At 45.4% G+C, this 23283-nt stretch overlaps 1 protein-coding gene across 1 annotated transcript; it reads right to left on the reverse strand.

Annotated features, from left to right (window-relative positions):
* Positions 1-105: 105 nt before the first annotated feature.
* AQP11 (aquaporin 11) lies at positions 106-15918 on the reverse strand. Its single transcript, XM_086614954.1, has 3 exons — positions 15324-15918; positions 7397-7513; positions 106-1169 (listed from the first exon to the last, which is right to left on the reverse strand). Exons 1-3 carry the CDS (start codon positions 15916-15918, stop codon positions 1117-1119), a joined length of 765 nt encoding a protein of 254 aa, XP_086471080.1. The 3' UTR covers positions 106-1116.
* Positions 15919-23283: the final 7365 nt, after the last annotated feature.

The raw sequence follows: 23283 nt of genomic DNA on the forward strand, positions 1-23283 counted from the left end.
TGTTAATCATCTCTCCCTTCAAACCCAGTAACTACGGAACAAAATACTGAATTTAGGCTTTAAATCTGAAAAATATCTTTTGGCATATATAAAAAATTAAGATGCATCCAGAAGAAGAAACCTTATGCTTGAAAGAGAACTTCAGAGGATGGTGCCTGTTGGTGGTGTTACCAGCTGAGGCTATAAAGGGCATGTTTGTGCATGTAGCTTTTCTATGGTTTTAGCTTTGACTTATTCTCCTAGATTGCAAATTCATTTATTTCAAGAAAAAGATGAGAGTTACATAAAATTAAGGACAAATCAAGTTCCACATGATTCATCTCTATATACTGTGTCTGTTTTACTATGGGAAGAGGCAGCAGTAATCTCTGATGTAGCAGGGTTGTTTTTTTTTTTTTGCCTAAAATGCCTTTTTATGTGTAGGTCTACAGAGTTTTATGGTACTTTATTACGGCTCTTTCCAACCAAGATCAACATTCAACAGGCTGTAGTGGGACAGGATGGGACAGAGCCTTCCCAAAAGGAAGTGAGGGGTTCCTTACCTGCTCTTGGGTATTAAAACAATGCTGGTCCTACAGACTTTTAATTTTGGCATAGGGTACCTCTGGAATAGAGCTGTGGAGACTCCTCTAGGGAGTAGTGTAGCCTTTCTTCCCCTCAGAGGTACGTGTATTGCAAGTAGGAGTATGATGAGGTCAAAGTAAGGATGAAATCTTCAGCTCTGTTTTTGCAGGTGCCTTCTATGGGAAAAAATCCAGTAAAATCAGACTTTAAAGGACTGGCTGTTTCTCTAAAATCGGTTTTGCATGCTGTTGTAGTAAAGGGCAGCAAATGGCACTTACGGCTAAAGTGACAAAGCTTCCATGTTTTAACAGTCCTTCCCATTCATATGGCTTAACTGAAAATGTTGGCAGATATCCCCCAAATCCCCTTGGGCTATTACAAAATCAAGTATTCGAATACAAAGTCGTAAGTCAAATATTTCAAACGTGAAATCTGGAAATACAGCTGAGTGGTGGCGTGGAAATCGATGTCAGGTTTTTCTGGAAGTTTCAGGTCTGCAGATGTCAAAAGTATTTTTTGATGTAGTACTGCTAAATTCCAGAATCTGCTGTCTCAGGATATCCGAGGAAGGATTTCATCCCATATAAAAGCCACAAGTATTGTACCTGAAAAGAGAAATGACAGAAAGAACCTTTATTTTACACATATTTGAGAAGGGCACAGTACTGGTATGGAAAATGAACATTCTGTTCAAGTGTTTGAGTCTCTAGCCGGCAATACAGCACGGAATTTTCCGTCGAAAGGGCAAGAGGCAGTCAGTACCTTCTGCAAACACAAGCCTTTCCACAAAGAAGCCTTCAACAGACCATGCAAGTGATCCTGGTGCACCGACAATCTCATTTGTCCTTGGACATTTAATGGTTTAATTCCATTCTGTATAAGGACCAGTTTGACCAGGCGAACCCAACGCAGGCACCTTCCTGTGGCTGTGTCAGGTTTTCGTTGTGCGTAGCTGGATGAGTGACTGAACCTCCGCTCCTCAGCCGGCAGGATAAGGCTGAGTTTGCCATCCGTGTCTGTTTCGATAACGTCAGATTTAGGTGCTGCAAACAGGTATGGGACAGTGGGGTTGGTTAGTTTTTGGTTTTGAAGATCATTCTAGTTTAGGGTTTATTCTGAAGCTGAAGTTAGAGATTGGAGGTTCTTCATGAGAAGGGCACCTAAATGCACTATATTAAGACCTGTTTTCTTTTTCTCCTGGAAAAAATTAATATATTCTGTTTCAGAAAGGGATTCTGGTTGAGGGTTCCTCACCCATAGCTGTTTTTTTGTGAAGCTTCCTAGATCACAAAAATGCTTATTGGAAAGGGTCTGTCATCCAGGCTCGCAGTCTGTGCAGGAAAAACCTCCTGTGTTTTGTCAGTGTCCCGAAAAACCTCCACGGATGGAGACTGCAGCACTTCTCCAGGTAACTTGTTTCCATGTTGCTGCTCTCCTCCTCAGAGTGTTCTCCTGGAGTCCAATCTGAACCTCCCACTCCACAACTTGTGGCCTTGCTGTTCCATTGTCTGCCAATGAGAACAGTTGATCTGCATCATCCTTGTAAGTGCTCTTCAAATGACCGTTGACTGCTCTTAAATCACCCTTTCACCTCATCTTTGTCAGCCTCAACAAGTCCAGCTCCCTCAACTTCCCCTCACAGATCAGGTACTCCAGGCCCTTCACCATCTTGGTAGTCCTCCACTGGACCATCTGTTTTCTCCACATTCCTCTTGAACGAGGGGACTCCAGACCAGGCATGTTCCAGACACCAGGTCAGAGAGAGACAATAATGTCCCCAGTTCTCCAAATCACATGGTTTGTCTTACTTGCAGAGAGAACAAAGGGTTGTAACAAACTCATGTTCAGGTCACTGTTAAACACCCTGAGGAATATCAACTCCAATATTGACACCAGGATGCTCTGCTTGTTACTGGCCATCAATCAACCAGATGTCAGCTCCGTGGAAGCCGGTGGTTTGGCCAGTTTTTATTCCCTCTAGCAGTCTCTTTCTGCGGTCCGTTTGATGTTGAACCAAGAATGCTGCGGGACACGGTGTGAAAAGCCTTACTGAAGTGAAGGTACGCTACATCCATGGCTCCTCGCTCATTCCCAGAGATGTTCATTTCATCACGGAAGGCAATCAAGCTGACTGAGCACGGATTGCCCGCGTGCTGTGCTGACTGTTCCTGATTACCTTTGTGGTTTTACATGGTTGGAAAGGGATTCCAAGATGAGGTACTCCATCATCTTCCCAGTGATTGAGGTGAGACCAACTAGCTTACAGTTCCCTGGCTTCTTTCTCCTCCTCCTTAGAAGCAGGCATAGTATTAGCACGCTGCCAATTGTCAGGAAGCTCCAACTGCTGTAACTTTCCAAAAATAATGGGCAACAATACCATCAGCCAACTCTACCTCCATTTTCAGCTGAATCCCAGTAAAGCCCTTGGATTTGCATTCATCCAGCTTCTCTGTCGTTCCTACCCTGTGCTCCCTCACTATTTATTGCCTCCTTTCCAAAACCTGTTTTACACAGATGTTTGGGAGCAAGCTTTGCTTGGGACCACTGAGAGGAGGGAGATGGAAGAGTACCTGTAACCCTGTATATCCCAAGTCTTAGTTCCAGCTAAGCTTTGACATTCCTGATTTTATTCCTAAGTAAATGTGCAAAGCTTTTATACTCCTCCTTTGCTGCCTCTCCCTGTTTCTACTTCTCACATGCTTTCCTTTGTTTGTAGGGAAGCTTCTTGTCTAGCCAGCAGGAAAATGCCTTCTGTCAAAATTCCCAGTCTAACTACATGACAGATTGTTCTGGCACCTCTCAGTAAGCTTTTCTGAAAAATCACCTTTCCATGGGATACTTCTCCCATTTGTGGCAGCTTCTGAGGGAATTACTACTGACTTAGTGATCCCCTAAATAAGCAGAATTTTTTTCTCCTGAAGTCCAAAGTCCAAAGAGCTCTGCTATTTACCTTCCCAGTCTTCCTCTGGACCCTGAACTCTTGGGAGGACTATGACCCAAGTGGCTACATGCACCACCAGTTCTCCCCTGTCGGTGAGCAGGTCAAGTACAGGATTACCACTCACTGGTCCTTTAGTAGTTGAATTAGACTTGATTAGTGATGGTTTTCTAGGAACTTTCTGGATTGCATCCACTCACTGCATGAGAGTTTGCTCTGTCACATGATGTCTTCATAGCTGAAAACTCCTAGGAGGACCAGGGTCCAGGAGTAGGAAACTTCTAGTTGTTGAAACCCTCCGTTGCTGTCAAGTCCCCAAGTTGCTGATCACTTCACTGCACGTGGACTTGCAGTTCTTGTCTCTTTGCTAAGCTCCATGCTTAAGCGTACTGAACTTGACGGAAACCTCTGTACCTTCTCCTCTAGGCAGAAAGGTGAAAGTTTCACCTGTAGCCTTCTCCCTTGCTTACATCCTCCATTTATGCCTACTGCTAAGCAACTTTTGTGGGACTTATTTTCTATCCTTACGGTGAAAAAACATTTTATTCTAAGGAACAGTATTAGCCTTTCTGGTAAAACTGATCTAAAGAAACAGGCACCAATTCTGCTTTTATAGTGGTGGAAACCTAACAGGGTGCTAAGCTGGCACCTGTCAAGGAAAGAGCATCTCGTTTTGCCCTCATGTCCAGCATCTTGTCACCAACTCTTCCATTCATGACTGCCATCTCCCTGGTACTGAAAGAGAAGCATGAGCTCAGTCACCATCATTACTAATGGCATCATCATGCCCGGACAACTAACATGGAATCCTTTGGCAGTAAACCAGAAACTGTCTTTGTTCCACTGGTGCTTACTGCTTTTCTGTTCACACTGCAGAATTTAGGTCTGCCTCTGCCAAGTCGTAGACACTTGCTGACATCTATATTTACTACAGGAATTAGCTGTTTTAATGCTTTGGAGAACCACCTTCACCAAAACTTCAGTGAAGCCATTTTGAAAAATGAGTCCTTAACTACAGTTCCAAGTTTATATTCATGGAAGACCATAAACCACCAGTAGATTTGTTTATCCTAAAAGAAAACTTCCACTCTCTCCTCCTCTCATGAAGGTGATAATCAATCTTCCTCTTGTTCTAAGCGTCCTGCCTAAGAAAATGGTTCTAAAGTTGCTGGTTAAGACCTCGCTTACGGCTAGATCAGGGTATCCATTATACCCTGACTGGTCTCAGTCTCCTCCTCCTCGTGAGTATTTGCCATGCCCAGAAATGACATCACATTGCACTTTGCACAGGCAATTTGAAGCTTCATGGTATGCTAGTCCATAGTTCTGTAGTTATTACAGCAAATCACAAAGAAAGCCACCATTAGACTCCTAAAAGAATTCCCCAAAATAAGAACAAAGTAATTTAACCGTCTAAGATGCTGGGAAAGGTGAGACATCAAATTAGCACATCACCAAGACTCTGCCAGTTTCTAGGAAAGCCTGAAACAGCATTTCTGCTGACACATGGATTCTCAAAGTAATTTTTACAGCTCCATTTAATACCTTCCCTCATAATCTACTTTCATGATTCTGATTAGAGGTTCTTTTCACAACAACTTATCATCATAACAGGTCACTTTGCTAGATGCCTCATCATTTGGTCCAATATTGGAAGAAAAAATTATATTCCTATCATTTTCTTGTTTTCAAAAAGTGTCAGAAAAACTTCGTTTCATTTGAGAACTGTAGATCCACGCTCTTGTATTCATCAATTCAGTTTTCAAATATAACTATCTATCTCCTCTGTACTTCCACCTCAGCTTTTTTTACAGCTCTTTGTTTATAAGATCTGTATGTATCCATGAAGCTCCCTTGTTTTGTAGTGAGATATTTATATTACAATAGACTACTTGACCCTTCAGGTGATCCACAGACCTGAGATCTGTAATGAAATCTTTGGCTACAGTAGTGATATTGCACAAAAAGTGATGTGTCCTGAGTATTCATATCTCTACAACTGGAAGTCTGGAGTTCTTTCCCTCATAAATTGAGAGACAGCATTCAGTATGTTTTGTATTTTCTATATGTTAAATAACGATAAACAACTGTTTATGAGTTTTCACAGCAATGCAACATTACCTCCTAATTGCACTCTAAATTCCCCAAGTCATGGTTCCATTTGTGTTAACATCTGCTGATTTTCTTACTCAAGCCAAGATCACCTGAAGGCTTTCTGCAAAGCAGCTCTGCAGGATGGCTCTTGCTAAATAAGTAGAACATGGTGTTTCAGAACGCCTCCTGTTTCTTTAGATCACTTGCCAAAATATTAGATCCCGAGTATTTACAACCTGGAAAATCTCAAATTGGTTATTGGGTTGAAATCATTTAATATACCAGAAAGCTAAACCTGCATTCTGAGCCATTTCAATGATATTTCATCAGCTCATCAGCTTTGCCTAAGACATTTCATCAGTTACTAACTGGAGCAGTGAATGGGCTTTTATCAAGCTTGCTCTATTGTTCAGTCAATATCTAATGTAGCAAAATTATATTAAAGTGAATTTTAATTAGACTAAAAATTCCGTCTCCATTTTTGACTCACATGCATGTAGAACATGCACAGACATGAACTCAAACAAGAAAAAGAAGTTGCTTGTTATAACTGGAGGGAGCCCTTTGAGATATTTCCTCTGTGTTTCACATGCTGTTGGACCTTTGGCACTGTTGGACCTCCTAATAGGATCAACAGTCACGAAAGAACTCGGGATTAGCCAACTGCTGCTTTATAAACCCTCTAAGCAGAAAGCTCAAGGTTTGTAGAGAGTAACTGTAAACAACCAACGGCATGAAGTATTACATGGAGCATTTTCATCTGCACACAGCCAGAAGTTAAAATCAATGGCTTCCAAATTAAAACCATCATTTAAGTTAGAACAAAATCCAGTTACGAATATTCCTTATTCTTAAACTAACAACAGACTGTTTACATCAGTGATTGGGAAAAAAAAAGCACATAGAATGGGAACTGCAAAGTTTAGACACTATGGAGATAAAGATTTGATATTAGAATAGTAATAACTGAAAGAGCATATTTTAAGCAGTTGTCGTTACACCTGTGGGGTTTGTTTTTTAATCATCCCTGTGTTCTTGCACACTGTCCCAAAGCAAGACAGGAACTGCATGCACACTAACCAGTATGTTTCTCTTTTTGAACTTAATCAGGTGAATATTTACTTTCAGGTACCCTCTTCCCTTTTTTAATATTCTGCTCAAATCTACCAGTGGGCCTTTGGTCACTGTCAGAACACGCAGCATACCTCAGACAGGCTGGATTTGAATACTAAGGCATACAGTCCCAAACAACAGGCAGCTTCAAAAGGATCATGCTCCAGAGTAAACAGCTGCTGGTTTATAACTAACTAGTTAACCCTAACCTAAACACTAACCTTTTTATATTTAGAATTGTGGTGGTGTGGTTTTTGGCAGGTACATTATCTTGCTCAAAGTGTCCCCAAAGTACTTAAGAGCTTGACCAGGACATCTAAACGAAACAACTATATAACCCAGCATGGGTGTTTCTTAAAAGAAACTGATCAAGACAGTAGATGTTATTTTGTGAATAAAACTGGTGTTTAAAACCCAGTATTAGGTGCTTGATTCACAAAACAGTGTTACAGGTGCTCCACACAGAGCATTAAACGAGTTTAAAATATGCAGCCTACACTTGCAGAGCAAAACCATGACCCTGAACAACTTCTACACATAAGTTATAATTGACTTTCTGGATTTTATTTAAAGCAGAAAACAAGCAGCCTGTCACATAAAGAATAATGTTATTTAGTACATGGTTAAAAAAAAAAACCAAAAACAAAAAAAAGGCTTTCTCAAGTACATAAAGTATTAAGAACTTACCTAAGGATGGTGCTATCCAATATACCAGTGAATAACTCAAAAATTTGTCATAGAAACAATTTAGATGTAATGAAAAAGCCAGTGCTGGGTTAAATATCGCTCCTGTGAGATTTCCACCTGCAATAAAACGTAAATAATACAAAATCAAACCATCTTCCTTAATATTTGTTTTAAATTAATATTGAAATGCACATACTCAATACTCCAGGAAATGCACGCTCTGCAATAAAATGCATTAGCAGAAACCATTTGAACAGATGAACTCTTCTGGAGTTATTTACCAGATGAAATATGTTTAACTGTTTGGTAAAACGTTTTAAAATATCCAAAGCGTAGGTTAGAACTTCCTTTATCTCCTCCCAGCAAATATTCTTTGCCGAGATGGGTTTGGCTAACGTTGCATATTTCTGCTGATGGCATGATAAGCTGCTGGGCTAATATCAGAAGAGACAGAAACGACACAAACGTTAGTGACCAACTACTGACCTTTCATTACATCCCCGTGTCACACCTAACACATGCAGAAGGTCATGGAAAAAACTGGCAGGCACTTTTCTTGCTAAACTGACCTCCACACCTTCTTAATAAACCGCTAATATTAATCATATCAATTTCCAGAACACTAAGATTACACATGGCAGTAACTTGGGGAAAAGCCTCCACTATCATAGAATGGTTTGGGTTGGAAGGGACCTCAAAGATCATCTAGTTCCAACCCCCCTGCCATCACTATGGTGTCTGAAGAAAATAAAAGCAAACCCCACTTGACTCTCTTGAAAAAGGAAGCTTGAAGAAGCCGAGCGTCTCTCCTTGCCTCCGAGTTGGGATGTAAGTGAAGTTGCCTGAACATTCTCTAAATGTTCAGGATCTGGATGCACTACGCTGCGGAGACTAAACAGTAACTGGCTGCAGATGAACCTGGATGGAAAGGGTTTGAATTGACATACGCCGTTCCTTTCGCTGCAATCCTGCAGAAAAACCATTACTCACAGCAAAACTTTCTGTATTTCTGCAGTTTGTTCCTACCCACCCCAGATCTGTTTTATCTATTAATCTGCTCCTATAAAATATTATATACTTGTGTCTATTTAATTATTACAATTGTGTCTACCCCCCTGCCCATGGGGTCCCTTCCAACCCAAACCATTATAGAATCACAGAATCACACAACGGTTTGGCTTGGAAGAGACCTCAAAGATCATCCAGTTCCAACCTCCCTGCCATGGGCAGGGACACCCTCCACTACACCAGGTTGCCCAAAGCCTCATCCAACCTGGTCTTGAACACCTCCAGGCATGGGGCATCTGCCACCTCTCTAGGCAACCTGTTCCAGTGTCTCACCACCCTCAGAGTGAAAAATTTCTTCCTTAGATTCTATTTCATTTCTTAAAGCTTTTTCCTGATTTTTCCCAAATAAGCTGCCACGAGCTTTGAACTCACCCTCCGTACAAATTCCGTGCTGCTGTAACCCTCGTTTGTCACGAGCATGCGATCCCTTTCCAGGAGGTTCAGTGAGGTCTTCCTCATTCCATCCTTCTGTAGTTCTCTTTCTAGATTCTCCTTATTGTTTCTTTTACCACTAATCCAGCTCGGGAAGATTTTGATCTTTGTTGAGCTACTCGGTTTACTCTGGTTTTACACTTGTTCTCAACAGCAACTCTGTGTTATTCCGCACGCTGGCACATTGACCACTGCCACCGTTGCCAGGGAGGCCATCGACAATAATTTACTTTGCTTTCCTCTATTTACAAATCCGCTGCTGCTGCTGCTTTTACAGCCACAAACATACTTTCAAGAGTAGAATTTCACTCGCAGGAGGCAGTTGCTGTTTCTTAACATTAAACATTTTTAACTGCTGTATTTGTTCAATATTAATTACTAATAACTACTGGGATATCAACCACAGGCCAGGGCCACGAGTATAATCTTATTTAAAAATATTTATTCAGCATTTCAGTCTGTGTACCAGAAAAGAGAAATGATTTTACGGCAAAGGAAGTGTAAAATCTTTGCTGTTGTACACGCAAAAACTTCAAAAGGTGAACTAATGTGTGCTCCACACAATGTGCGTGGAAGAAATTACTCAAGGCAAAACCAAAATTAGGAAGAAAATTGGAATTAAAAACACATATGTCATTTTTACCTTGCTGTGTTAGGCTCAGAAGCATCTAGCCAATTTCATACAATTCTGCCTTCATTGTAATACTGCCTGGAAATGAAAAAGCCCCCAAAAGGTGTGTTTTCTTCTTCCCCTAATGAAAAGGGGAAAAGTAGAAGAAAAACTAAAGGCACAGCCTGTAATTTTGAAAATATTGTATAATCCCATGTTATATGTTGGGGTAAATTGCATGGCACACCTTAAATTGCATGGCACACCTAAGTACTTTTAGGGGTACACAACAGTGACCCATCACCGTTTATTTTTTCCAACAACCTCACTTAGTCAACCATATAAATCCAATTTAATGTTTTTGAGCCCTCTGTGTGTATCGATGCGTTTAGGTGTAAGCCATGGGGATATGGCTATCCTTCAAAATTTTCCCAAAACCAAACTGGAAAAAGAGAGAGTCATTCTTACAATCCCTTTTTAGACAGCAATTGTTCCTCGTACAGGCTACAGCTTCCCAACTCATTGCAGAACAAAATGCATGGAATGAAATATGATCTACTACGTACCAGATGTATTTTCTAACATTTCTGATTCATTCATGACTGTAATAAACACAGGTCCTGAAGGCACAATTGATTTGTTTTTTTTTTTTAAATCAGAATGTAAAAAAGTAATCATTAGCATGAATTTTATTTTGTAAATTTAACGCACCTCTCCGAGTTCCTAGCTAGAACACTGTATCTGTCAAATTAAAGTTTGAAAAATCATTATTCATACAATATTCTAAACTATTTGACATTTTTTGTAGGAAAAAGAAAGAATGTTACCAGTTTGCCTAAACTACCATTGCTTTGCCTGAATCTGTGCTGGTTGCCTAGCCCTTTGGTGCTAGGTGAGCAAGAAAGATCTGATCCTCTTAAAGAAGTGCTCAAGTGGGTTTTTTTGCTAAGCCACTATCCATCATATTTCAGAAGTCGTGGCAATATGGTGAAGTTCCCAATGACTGGAAAAGGGGAAACATAGCCCCCATCTTTAAAAAGGGGAAAAAAGAAGACCCAGGGAACTACAGGCCAGTCAGTCTCACCTCTGTGCCCGGCAAGATCATGGAGCAGATCCTCCTGGCGACTATGCTAAGGCACGTAGAAAATAAGGAGGTGATTGGTGACAGCCAACATGGCTTCACTAAGGGCAAATCCTGCCTGAGTAATTCGATGGCCTTCTATGATGAGGTTACAGCATTGATGGATAGGGGAAGAGCTACTGACATCATCTACCTGGACTTATCCAAAGCATTTGATACTGTCCCACACGACATCCTGGTCTCTAAACTGGAAAGACATGGTTTTGATGGATGGACCACTCGGTGCATAAGGAATTGGCTGGATGGACGCTCTCAAAGAGTTGTGGTCAACGGTTCAATGTCCACGCGGAGGCCTGTGACGAGTGGTGTTCCTCAGGGGTCAGTACTGGGGCTGGTGCTATTTAATATCTTTGTTGCAGACATGGACAGTGGAATTGAGGGCACCCTCAGCAAGTTTGCAGATGACACCGAGTTGTGTGGTGTTGTGGACATGCTGGAGGGAAGGGATGCCATCCAGAGGGACCTTGACAGGCTGGAGAGGTGGGCCTGTGAGAACCTCATGAAGTTCAACAAGGCCAAGGGCAAGGTCCTGCACGTGGGTTGGGGCAATCCCAAGCACAAGTACAGGCTGGGCGGAGAATGGATGGAGAGCAGCCCTGAGGAAAAGGACTTGGGAGTGCTGGTGGACAAGAAGCTCCACATGAGCTGGCAATGTGCGCTGGCAGCCCAGAAAGCCAACCGTGTCCTGGGCTGTATCAAAAGGAGCGTGGCCAGCAGGTCAAGGGAGGGGATTCTGCCCCTCTGCTCTCATGAGACCCCACCTAGAATACTGTGTTCAGCTCTGGAGTCCCCAACACAAGAAGGACATGGAGCTGTTGGAGCAGGTCCAGAGGAGGCCACAAAGATGATCCGAGGGCTGGAGCACCTCTGCTATGAAGACAGGCTGAGAGAGTTGGGGCTGTTCAGCCTGGAGAAGAGAAGGCACCGGGGTGATCTTATAGCAGCTTTCCAGTACCTAAAGAGGGCCTACAGGAAAGCTGGAGAAGGACTTTTTACAACGGCGTGTAGTGATAGGACAAGGGCCAATGGCTTTAAACTGAAAGAGGGGAGATTCAGATTAGATCTAAGGAAGAAATTTTTTACTCAGAGGGTGGTGAGGCATTGGAAGAGATTGCCCAGAGAAGTTGTGGCTGCCCCATCCCTGGAAGTGTTCAAGGCCAGGTTGGACAAGGCTTTGGGCAACATGGTGTAGTGGAAGGTGTCCCTGCCCATGGCAGGGGGGTTGGAACTCTATCATCTTTAAGGTCCCTTCCAACCCTAACCATTCTATGCTTCTATGATTCTAAGTTCCTTACAAACAGTTAACAAAGAGGTGCAGAAGATTTCCTGAGAACGATCCAGCCCAGCTAAGTTAAGCATCTGCCTGTCTTCAAAGGCTGTGGATGAGAACTTGGCTTGCTGGAGGCCACCATCCCTACCACCTAATTTGGAAGTCACTCTTCCTACTGCTTGCACGAAGCACCATTTCTCAAACTGGAGGTGCAATGGACACGGCTAGGACTACGCCACGAGACCCATGGGATATACTGTCCATCATATATATGCACCAGACAGAGGTCATGGCCACCTACCAGGCCCTTGGCTGTTGCCCTGGCTACTTGGCATGCTGCCAGGAGGATGGGCTGAGCAGCTGTGGGAAGAAGGTCCCTCAAAACGGAGAGGACGGGAGGATGGAGAATATCCTGGGGAACGTTTCTGTGTAGATGTGGGCAGATGAAAAGAGGCAGCAAGAAAGGCTGGAGAACCTCTGAGGTGTCCTACGTGCACCTACCTAACCTTCCACTGGAAGAGAGATCTGTTACAGGGCAAGGCCGTGACTCCATCACAGAAAGAAATTAACAGCAGCAGCCTGCTCCCACACTTGCACAACAGCTCAGTGACAGGAATCGTGGGGTTTACACCCTCCTTCACTTCATAGAATCATAGAATGGTTTGGGTTGGAAGGGACCTTAAAGATCATCTAGTTCCAAACCCCCTGCCATGGGCAGAGAAATCCTCCACTACACCAGGTTGCCCAAAGCCTCGCTTCAAGAGGCTCCAATCCACCTCTCAGGAGTGCACAGCAAACACCAGGCTCATGACTGCTCCAGGGGGAGGACTTTACCTCTCCTTTTGAGCCCGAGCATACAGCAAAGAGCCCAAACCTAAGGAAGTCTGGAGCAGAGTGAACAAGAAAGAATCAGATTTTCCACTAAGCAAGGGATATAACTAGGTTCAGGATGTGCTCTCTGGAATGCATGTATATTTTTATAGTAAACTTGATTCTAAATTAAAAGAAACGGAAAGAAAAACGTCCAGGTAGCCCAGGGTGTTCTGCACACAATACAGCACAAACCGTGCACGTGGAGGAGGCCTGCGCACAGTAGATCTGATGTTTCCTAGAAGTACGTGCAGATGGATTGCCCTGGAGAGTGGTAACACGTCCGAGTTCGTGGCAAGGAAGGGGACTCAGCCTTCTCCTGCCAGAAAAAGACACGAGGCCAGCCTGGCCAGTGACACTGGGCACGAATTCTTTGTATGAACTAGCAAAGGGAAAGGCAACGTGACACGTATTATTTTACTAAGCAGGAAAGGAATGTGAAGAATCAGGAATCCAGCTTTCTATGCTGGTAGAAGAGGGAGGATAATCTTTGGCTACACTTTTACTGAGTAATTCAAATATATTTAAATGTGCTAAAATGCATTGACACCTTGCCTCTGCCTCCAAAAATTAATTTTGGAAAGTAGTTCAAATTGCTAAGTTAATTCTCAAAATTCTCCACGGACTTCTTTTACTCTTTCAGGTATTAGCTAATTTCAGCTAAACGTAATGAGTAAAGGTTTTTTCATACAGCCGAAAATTCAACTGTACTTTATTCTGCTATGCACTGCTATGTTAGATAGCATCGTAAGTTAAACCTTTTGGACAAGGTGTCAGTGACATCCCAGATGTCTGCAGGTAAGAGAGTGAACTCCCTCTCTCATAAACAGACTTGATCATATCCTAGATGACTCTCTGAGGTGGGGGCTATAGCACAAGCAAGGAGTTCCATAACCATCTCTGCCTCACCTCCTTACACCCCAAACTACAGAATCTCCTTCCCTGTAGGGCAGTCCTCAAGTGTGAGACGTGACATCACCATGCCACTTAACTGGGGATAACAGGGAACATCAGCAGTCAGCAGAAAGAAGTTCAGACTGACTCTTCTCCTCATCTCTTCCTCCTCACTGGTCCAGAGAGGCTGTGTAGGTGACAATGTCCCAGCTCTGGTAAGGTGACAATCAGGCAGAAGCAAGTACATGGCCACAGAGGGTGTTACAGAGACATGAGACTCTTGTAAATGCCAGGACGCAACAGGCACCTAATTTTTTTTTTTTTTTTTTAACATTTGGTTTCCTGAGGTATTAAATTATAATTTCTGCACATGCTCTAAAAATAACGATTCCTACTTCTGATTTAAGGATTTAACATAGTTAAATTTAACATAGTTAAACGTTTCCTCCTTTTCCAGAGGAAAAGGACTTGGAGGTATTGGGTGATGAGAAGCTCACCATGAGCCAGCACTGTGCGCTGGCAGCCCAGAAAGCCAACCGTGTCCTGGGCTGCATCCAGAGCAGTGTGGGCAGCAGGGCGAGGGAGGGGATTCTGCCCCTCTACTCTGCTCTCCTGAGACCCCACCTGGAATACTGCATTCAGCTCTGGGATCCCCAACACAAGAAGGACATGGAGCTGCTGGAGCGGGTCCAGAGGAGGCCATGAAGATGATCCGAGGGCTGGAGCACCTCTGCTATGGAGACAGGCTGAGAGAGTCGGGGCTGTTCAGCCTGGAGAAGAGAAGGCTCCGGGCTGATCTTATGGCAGCCTTCCAGTACCTAAAGGGGGCCTACAGGAAAGCTGGAGAGGGACTTTGGACAAGGGCATGTAGTGATAGGACAAGTGGCAATGGATTTAAACTGGAAGAGGGGAGATTCAGATTAGATCTAAGGAAGAAATTCCTCATTCTGAGGATGGTGAGGCACTGGAGCAGGTTTCCCAGAGAAGTTGTGGCTGCCCCATCCCTGGAAGTGTTCAAGGCCAGGTTGGATGACGCTTTGGGCAACCTGGTGTAGTGGAAGGTGTCCCTGCCCGTGGCAGGGGGGTTGGAACTGGATGATCTTTGAGGTCCCTTCCAACCCAAACCATTCTATGATTCTGTGAAATAAACTGCACTTATATGAATTATGCATTATTTAAATGCAGATCTTCCATATTACCAGTCTGTACTTTGCCGTTGCACAATCAGCATTTTTTCCTGGTGCAGCCCGTGGTGCTCTCTCGCAATGCCAGTTAGAAATCAGAGCACGTTGTATTAAATCTCCCACGCTATATAAAGTCGGATCATGAAATGATCCTTCACTGAGATATTTCAACAGTGTTCTGTGAAACTCTTAAAGCTATTTACTTGTAGATTTGACATACTTTTAAATTCGTAACTCATTTCATTCTTAACACCACACCTGCCTGGAATCCAACCAGGTAAACTTTACATAAACTCCAAACGAGCTCTGTGTATGTAGGAACAAAGACTTTCCTTCATGCATTTTTCGTAATCTAAGAAAAAGAATTTTGCATTGTAATACTTTTAAGAAAATAATAATTAAAAAACCCTTCTGTTACAACTTTATTGCAGGAACAGAGAGAAAATAAAAAGACTAACCTGCATACACGAGCATGGTGATGAGAAGAGCGATCAAATGGACTTTGTATTTGGGATTAACACTTTCCACTCGCAGGATGGCCAGCTGGAAAACGACAGAAAAGAGCAGTTCTATGCAGAACGCCTGCACCTCCGTAGTCTGCATGGGGTTGCTGCAGCCCTGCGAGAGCGCCCCGACATGTGGCTGTGCCATCTCCAGGCTCCAGACGAAGTGCATAAACGCCCTGGCAAGCACCGCCGCCGCGAACTGAGCGCCGACGGCGAGCCCGCCCGTCCTGAGCGACATCCCACCGCCCCACATGGGCTGCAGGGTGCCGCAGGGGTTGCACGTGCCGCCGGTCAGAGTCAGGCCGTGCAGGACGGCGACGCCGTAGGTGAGCGTGAGGGCGGTGTGCGGCTTCGGCTCCACGTCGCCCAGCAGGCAGAGCTCGCTGGTGCAGGCGCAAATCTGGAAGGTGCTGAACATCTCCAGGAGGAAAGCGCAAAGGTGTGGGTGGGAGCGCAGCCGGTGGCGGGTCCACCTCCTGCACAGCCCCACCGCTGCCACGATGCCGGCCATCAGCAGGAGCGAGGGCCCAGGCCCGCCCGCAGCCATGGCGGGAGTTTTCACTGACCGGAAAGGACTTCGCCGACTCGAAGGAGCTCACCTGGTGCAGCCCCACCACCTGCGGGGAGAAAATAAGCGGGAAAGGGAGGGGAAAACCACCGCCTTTGCCCTTCCAGGCAGGAGCCAGGTTCTGCCCGCACCTGCGTGCAGCCTGCGAGGCGTGACTCACCCTCGGCTGAGGGAGCAAAGGGCAGCGCAGCCCAGCCCGGCGGGGCGGACGGCAGGAGGGTCCCTCTCCCCACCAGGGAAGGGGTCAGGAGAAGGAAAGCCTCTCCCTGCGGTGGAAAAGAGCGAGGGAGCGGGGACGGAGGGGGCTGCTCTTGCCCCCAGCCCCTCCGCGGCGGGGCGGCCGGAGCTCCCCTCAGCCTGCGGCGCGGCGGAGCCGCTCCCGCCCACGGGCGAACAGGAGGCGAGCCGGTTCCTCGGTCGGGTGGGTGGCGCGGCGGCTCCGTAGGCAGCCGAAAGCGGTTAGAGAACGAGCTCCGTCCCCGCGGCGGGGCGGCGGCGTCCCGGTCCCCGTCCCGGTCCCGTCCTCCTCAGCCGGGCGCTGCGCGACCCGCGCCGGCCGCGGCCGCCGGCGGAGCGCGAGAGCGCTGCGGGACCGCGCATGCGCGCGGCGCACCGGCGGGGGGCGAAAGGCGCCGGAGGGGGGGCGGCGGGGAGCGAGCTGCGCGCGCCCGGCGGGGCTTTCCCGCCTCCGGGCGGCCGTCGTCCGTGCTGAGGTGAAGGGAGGCGAAGGGAGGCGAGGGGCGGGGAGGAGCGGCCCCTGCCCGCCCGCCGGAGAACCGGGAGGCAAAACCGAGGGGGCGCTGGCAGCTGCCGCCGGCGTCAGCCTGGCTGAGGGCGTTCCAAGTGTTTTCCCTGGTTCTGGGGAGCCTCGCTGCGCAAGAGGCGGGTGTGGGGGTTAATTCCCGTCTCTTTCTCCCCACTCGCTGGAAGAAAAGCGTTTGACAGAGCGCCGGGAGGAGGCAGGTGGCAGCTCCTGGGCTTCTCCAATGGAAGTAATGCTAAAAATAGGTGTCCTCCTCATGCTGCACAAGGTGGTAACGTTGGCTGCAGAGGGCCCTGAGGAATTTCCCTTCTTTAGGATCATCTTTTGTGCCTGGTAACTGAGAAGGCTGAGCGCGGGGCGAAGTAAACCCTTCTCATCCTCTCATCCGTGTAAACCCTTCTCATCCTCTCAGGCTGGGGCCGAGTTCTCCTTCAGCCTCGACCTGCAGCGCGGTTCGGCGGTTCCCTGTCCGGAAAAGGTTGTGCCTCTCTCCGCAGGTGTTTTGCAGGGAGAAGAGAGGGAAACGCCTGGGCTCTGATGACACGAATGGTCGCGCCGTGCCTCCTTTGCTTTAGTTTTCACCCTGTGCAGAGAGTAAACGTGTCCTGCAGTGGTTTTTTCCTGCTTTTCATCCTCTCTCTCACTTACTGATGCTGCGTTTTTAGGAGTGCCAAAATGCCGCGTTTATGAACTCTAAAACTGAAGTGCTGCTGGCAGCGATTACCACTGTGCTGCAGTTAAACGCACCTGCAAGGAAGGAAAAACGCTGAGTATTTCTCGGATCCAGTATTTTTGCCACGAGGTGGCATCAAAGATGATGACAGTTTATCAGTCCTTGCCGGAATGACTTTTGCCCGATCAAGTCCTGCACGGTGCATTTCTTGCAAAGAGGCAGTACACAAATATGTTACTTCCAAGCAACAAAAGCAAACCCTTATTTTTAGCTGAAAGTCAGGATCAAAGTTGCAAAACACAGAATTGCTTCTCTAGGAGGCAGTGACGTGACAAGCTCTTCCGCGTTTCCAGAAATGTAGGACCATTGAGACATCTGGTCTTAAGAAGTTTGGGAATAAAAAGAGTATTTGGAAGGCTCAGCTTCCAAGAGGATCATTTGGCTATGAGAAATAGTGATGTTTTTAACAAGAGGTGGGGAGGAGGAGGGGAACCCAACAGTTAAAACAGTGATGGTTTAAAGAGGGAAGGAGAAAATGGCAGAGTGGATTAATGTTTGGCTTTTGTTGTTTGTACAAGATTAGATGTCAAGAAATGGGAATGAGACAAGGCAGGAGACATGACTGTGCTAAGTCATTATGTAAGTCCCAGAACACCCTTATGAAAACCTTGGATTGAAGCAATTGCTTTTCTCAGCAGTCATGTTCTGTAACTGTAGTATGGAAGAAAAATATTTTATGTATTTAAGATTTCAGATGAATTAAGAAATGTCCTGTTAGGAGTAAGGATCAGAATAAGAAAGCTGGCTTTTAATATGTATATATAGGCTCCTCCTTTTTTGCGTGTGTCTCACCACAGCTTTTTGCACTTTATTTTTGAATTAATTGGTGACAATTGTGGATGTGGTCAGCATTAATTTGGAAAAATTACTTTCCATTTTGCTTTCCTACATGTGGTATTGTAGTTTTTGTTAAATACTTGTATTAAAGTGACATATGGATACTGGAGTCTGTTGGTTTAGGAGCTCTGTTGTACACACTAAAAGTGAATGTCAGTTCTGCCAGATCTTATTTTCCAGAGAGATAAAGCAGAAAATTGCTGGTAACAGCTTTACGTTTTATTTGGGAATAATTTGGGAATTTAGTATTGTCACTTCCTTTACTTACATAGCTAAGCACAGCCGTGTGTGTTGTTCCTATTCTCGCAGGTTGCCAGAGAACATAAAAATTATTGCCAGTCTGTTTCAGAGCCTCCAACAGATATTTGTGCTTACAGCCAGCCATAGAATCATAGAACAGTTTGGGTTGGAAGAGACCTCAAAGATCATCTAGATCCAACCCCCCTGCCATGGGCAGGGTCACCCTCCACTACACCAGGTTGCCCAAAGCCTCATCCAACCTGGCCTTGAACACTTCCAGGGATGGGGCAGCCACAATTTCTCTGAGCAACCTGTTCCAGTGCCTCACCACCCTCAGAGTGAAAAATTTCTTCCTTAGATCTCACCGAAATCTGCCCTCTTTCAGTTTAAAGCCATTGGCCCTTGTCCTGTCACTACACGCCGTTGTAAAAAGTCCCTCTCCAGCTTTCCTGTAGGCCCCCTTTAGGTACTGGAAGGCTGCAATAAGATCAGCCCGGAGCCTTCTCTTCTCCAGGCTGAACAGCCCCAACTCTCTCAGCCTGTCTCCATAGCAGAGGTGCTCCAGCCCTCGGATCATCTTCATGGCCTCCTCTGGACCCGCTCCAGCAGCTCCATGTCCTTCTTGTGTTGGGGACCCCAGAGCTGAATGCAGTATTCCAGGTGGGGTCTCACAAGAGCAGAGGAGCAGAATCCCCTCCCTCGCCCTGCTGCCCACGCTGCTCTGGATGCAGCCCAGGACACGGTTGGCTTTCTGGGCTGCCAATGCACGTTGCTGGCTCATGTTGAGCTTCTTATCCACCAGCACTCCCAAGTCCTTTTCCTCAGGTCTGCTCCCAGTCCATTCTCCACCCATTATTAAGTATAGCTGGTGCCAATGACATGACTAAGGGGTGTAACACGCCATAGTAATCCCTGCGATCAGCTCCAATGATTTACCTTCCTGCTGTACGTGTAACTATGTTTTGACCACCAGAGGGTAGTGTCATTCCAAACAATTGCTTCTGGTGTGATTTTTTTTGTGTTTTGCCACTGATAGGTGTGAATATGGATCTTCTAGATGGAAGTGCAAGCCCTTAGTTTTGTAATTTGTAAAATCGAATGTTCAAGCCTAACTGTCTTTTAAAATTCATTTTACAACTTACAGTTTCTTGAAACTGAATGAGTTGGGCTTACCAGTGTCTTCTTCCTTGTGGCACTGCTGGCTCTGTCTGTCATTCCAGATTGTCCTTGTGTCTGCTCCATGTACCAGATTCCCTCATGCTCCTGCCTGCTCTATATGACAACATAGTTTCCCTTTTCTCTGCTATGCCCCACCTTCTTTTCAGAGTCTCTCCACATCCTTTTTTCCCATTTTCCCTTCCATTCATACCAGTGCTTGTATTTTCTTTCCTATTCATGTATCTACTTTCCTTCTCTGCCCAGGCCTCCACATTTCCTGCTCTTTCCATAGCAGTTAGGCAGTTAACTGTTCCTAGCTCTGTGTATGGTTTCAGCACCCTTCCTTCCTAAAATTCCCTGATCGACTTCCTTTTCCAATGGGAGGCTGAGTCATTTGGAACGTATCAACACGCCAGGAATTCTTGGATGGGTTTTGCAGGAGTGAAATTGGGCATTGTCATGCTGGAAGGTGCTGACAACGCTTGTAACCACTGTGATGTTAATGAGCGATTGCAGAGGAGTGAAATCTGTAGTTCACCTGACTCTACGGCAGGGAATTCATTTTCTCTGTTGTGCTTTGGTTGGTTTTCTCCTAATCAGTAGCTTTCCACTGACATTTAAAACTTCCCTGGAAATCAATTAGATACAGAAACTAAAAGTAGTCATAGTGCCTCCAGACAGAAGATCCTGGTTGAGCACAGGATCCGGCAAGCTCAAGCACAGCTTCGGCACAGCTTTTTATAGAATCATGGAATGGTTTGGGTTGGAAGGGACCTCAAAGATCATCTAGTTCCAACATCCCTGCCATGGGCAGGGAAACCCTCCACTACACCAGGTTGCCCAAAGCCTCATCCAACCTGGCCTTGAACACCTCCAGGGATGAGGCATCTACAACTTCTCTGGGCAACCTGTTCCAGTGCCTCACCACCCTCTGAGTGAAAAATTTCTTCCTTAGATCTCACCGAAATCTGCCCTCTTTCAGTTTAAAGCCATTGCCCCTTGTCCTATCACTACACGCCCTTGTCAAAAGTCCCTCTCCAGCTTTCCTGTAGGCCCCTTTAGGTACTGGAAAGCTACAATAAGATCAGCCCGGAGCCTTCTCTTCTCCAGGCTGAACAGCCCCAACTCTCTCAGCCTGTCTCCATAGCAGAGGTGCTCCAGCCCTCGGATCATCTTCGTGGCCCCCTCTGGACCTGCTCCAGCAGCTCCATGTCCTTCTTGTGTTGGCGACTCCAGAGCTGCTGGATGTGTGGGCTATTGCTGTAAGGACCTGGTGAGGGTATTAGCACAGATCAAAATGTGGAAAATTTCCAGGCTCTTTAAAGCTCTGTTGATACCAGCAAATTAAACAGCATCGGGATGTTCCTGAGCACTGGAGCTCGGTTGTTTCAACTGATTCTCATTAATCCTTCCATGGTTTTAGCCTGGGCCGATGAGCAGTTTCCCAAAATGCTCCAGGGCATGGTTTAGGGGCTACATCCTGCCATCCCCGACAGGCAGATTGTGTGCTTTCCTGTCTTTTTGAGGCTGTAATGGAATGGACGTGGGATGTCCTGTGCCAGCTGGCCTCAGGGGCAGAGTCTGGTCCCAGACTTGTTTAATTTGCTAACGTGGATGTAATCACAGCGACCAGGCCCAGCCACTGGACTGAAAATTTGGATGTGCAAACCCTGTTGGGTTTAGGAGCAGCGATGGAAGGGGGGTTACCCCCATCTGTTCCCCCACTCTTCTCCCAAACGTCACTGCCTCGTAGCGAAGGGCCAGAAGGTTTCTTTGTTCTTCAGTCGTGACTGGCCACCCTGCACAGCAAATGAGTTCTACACTGAGTTTTGTTTCCTGCTCGTGCTGTTAGCTTGGATGGGAAGCACTTTTTTTCCTAAAAATATAACAAGCAACTTTGTTTTATGAGGTGAATCACGGAGAAAGGAAGTCTTTAAACCACCTGGTGTTCATAATCTCTGATGCAACAAGACCTATACAAATTAATATAAGCAAACCCAATATTCCGTAATAATACACACACCCTTCAACGTTACACAAAACCAGATTTTTTGCTGTAGAAACTTACCTGCTATTACTGCAGTAGTATGTGTAGACTTACGATTTTAAGGAAAATTTTGAATGTGACTGGAGCAAAAATACATTAATTTTAAGTAAGTGATGATTTGAAGGCAGGCCCTGTAAGCAAGACCCTGGCATTAACTGATGATTGATTTTCTTACGAGCACTGCAGTATTTTTCTTTTCCCCCTAAGACCAAGATCCTGAATTCAAGTGATTCTATCTGTTGGTTTTGATTTAAAACCAGAAGGATCTAACTTTGCTGGTATTGAAGACAAACTCACAGGAATAATCCAAAAGGCTAAAAGCTAAAACCAAACCAAACCAAACAAAACAAAAAGGTAAAGGCAGAGAAAAAAGCTTCACATTTTTTAAAGGCTCTGTTTTTTTAAGCCCATTTCTGGATGTTTTGGGGTTTTTTTCCCCCTCTCTGGGTTATGTAATACAAAAATCATCCTTAGCTTTGCCTTTCTTAAGTGTTGCTGTTAGCTGCCACAGCCCCATTCGTGACAGTAAAATGACACTTGCTGACAAAAATTGCACAGTGTGTAGTCCTTCATCTTTTGTTCACGTTGTGTTGCTTTCCCTCTGTTTGAAGCTTGTTCCAGAATCAAACTGCCTGCCTTAAAACATGGTCCTATATTGAGCAGGGAGTCCATAGAATCATGGAATGGTTTGGGCTGCAAGGGATCTCAAAGATCATCTAGTTCCAACCCCCCGTCATGGCCAGGGAAACCCTCCACTACACCAGGTTGTCCAAAGCCTCATCCAACGTGGCCTTGAACACTTCCAGGGATGGGACAGCCACAACTTCTCTGGGCAACCTGTTCCAGTGCCTCACCACCCTCTGAGTCAAGAATTTCCTCCTTTCATCTAATCTAAATCTCCCCTCTTCCAGTTTAAAGCCATTGCCCCTTGTCCTATCACTACATGCCCTTGTCCAAAGCCCCTCTCCAGCTTTCCTGTAGCCCCTTTAGGTACTGGAAGGCTGCTAGAAGTTCTCCCGGAGCCTTTTCTTCTCCCAGCTGAACAGTCCCAACTCTGTCAGCCTGTCTTCATTCCATGAAGTGAATGTTTATTGTCTCAATATATTTCTTGCACTCAACTTTCAAAATATGCGTCCAAATTCCAAGTCTACAAAATTGAAGCAGGCCTTTAGGGCAATGTCTCCTCACTGGTGATACATCTCCTAAAGCCCAAGTGCTTTCTTCAGGATCACCTGCCCTGACTCATCACGCTCCTGTGATCACTATTTTACAGCTGCCTTAGCCTATATTTGCATCTAAAAGTAGGCAGCAACCTACTCACGTGGCCTCCAAAGTCTCATTGCTAATGATATTTCTTCAGACATGTTTGCACTAATTCTACAGTGCTCTGTGTATCCCCTTTTCTTTCTCCTTTTAAGTAGCTTGCTGCTCCTGCAAGGTCACCATCAGCTTGAAATAATAACCCAATATTAAAAAATAAATTACACCTGATAATAGTGTAAAGATGTCCTGAAGGACATCAGTGTGCAGGTTTTTTTAGCTGCTTATAAACATACTTTTACTTAA

The sequence above is a fragment of the Tauraco erythrolophus genome, chromosome 1, assembly GCF_009769465.1.
Source record: "Tauraco erythrolophus isolate bTauEry1 chromosome 1, bTauEry1.pri, whole genome shotgun sequence".
NCBI classification, from domain to species: Eukaryota; Metazoa; Chordata; class Aves; order Musophagiformes; family Musophagidae; genus Tauraco; species Tauraco erythrolophus.

What these genes read in the sequence shown, in the direction of transcription:
- AQP11 (XM_086614954.1), bottom strand. Translation starts at nt 15,918, where the DNA reads ATGGCTGCGGGCGGGCCTGGGCCCTCGCTCCTGCTGATGGCCGGCATC. An exon ending in CACCATGCTCGTGTATGCAG is followed by an intron (nt 7,514 to 15,323) that starts GTTAGTCTTTTT and finishes GTTTTATTGCAG; the next exon opens with GTGGAAATCTCACAGGAGCG. An exon ending in TTGGATAGCACCATCCTTAG is followed by an intron (nt 1,170 to 7,396) that starts GTAAGTTCTTAA and finishes TTCTCTTTTCAG; the next exon opens with GTACAATACTTGTGGCTTTT.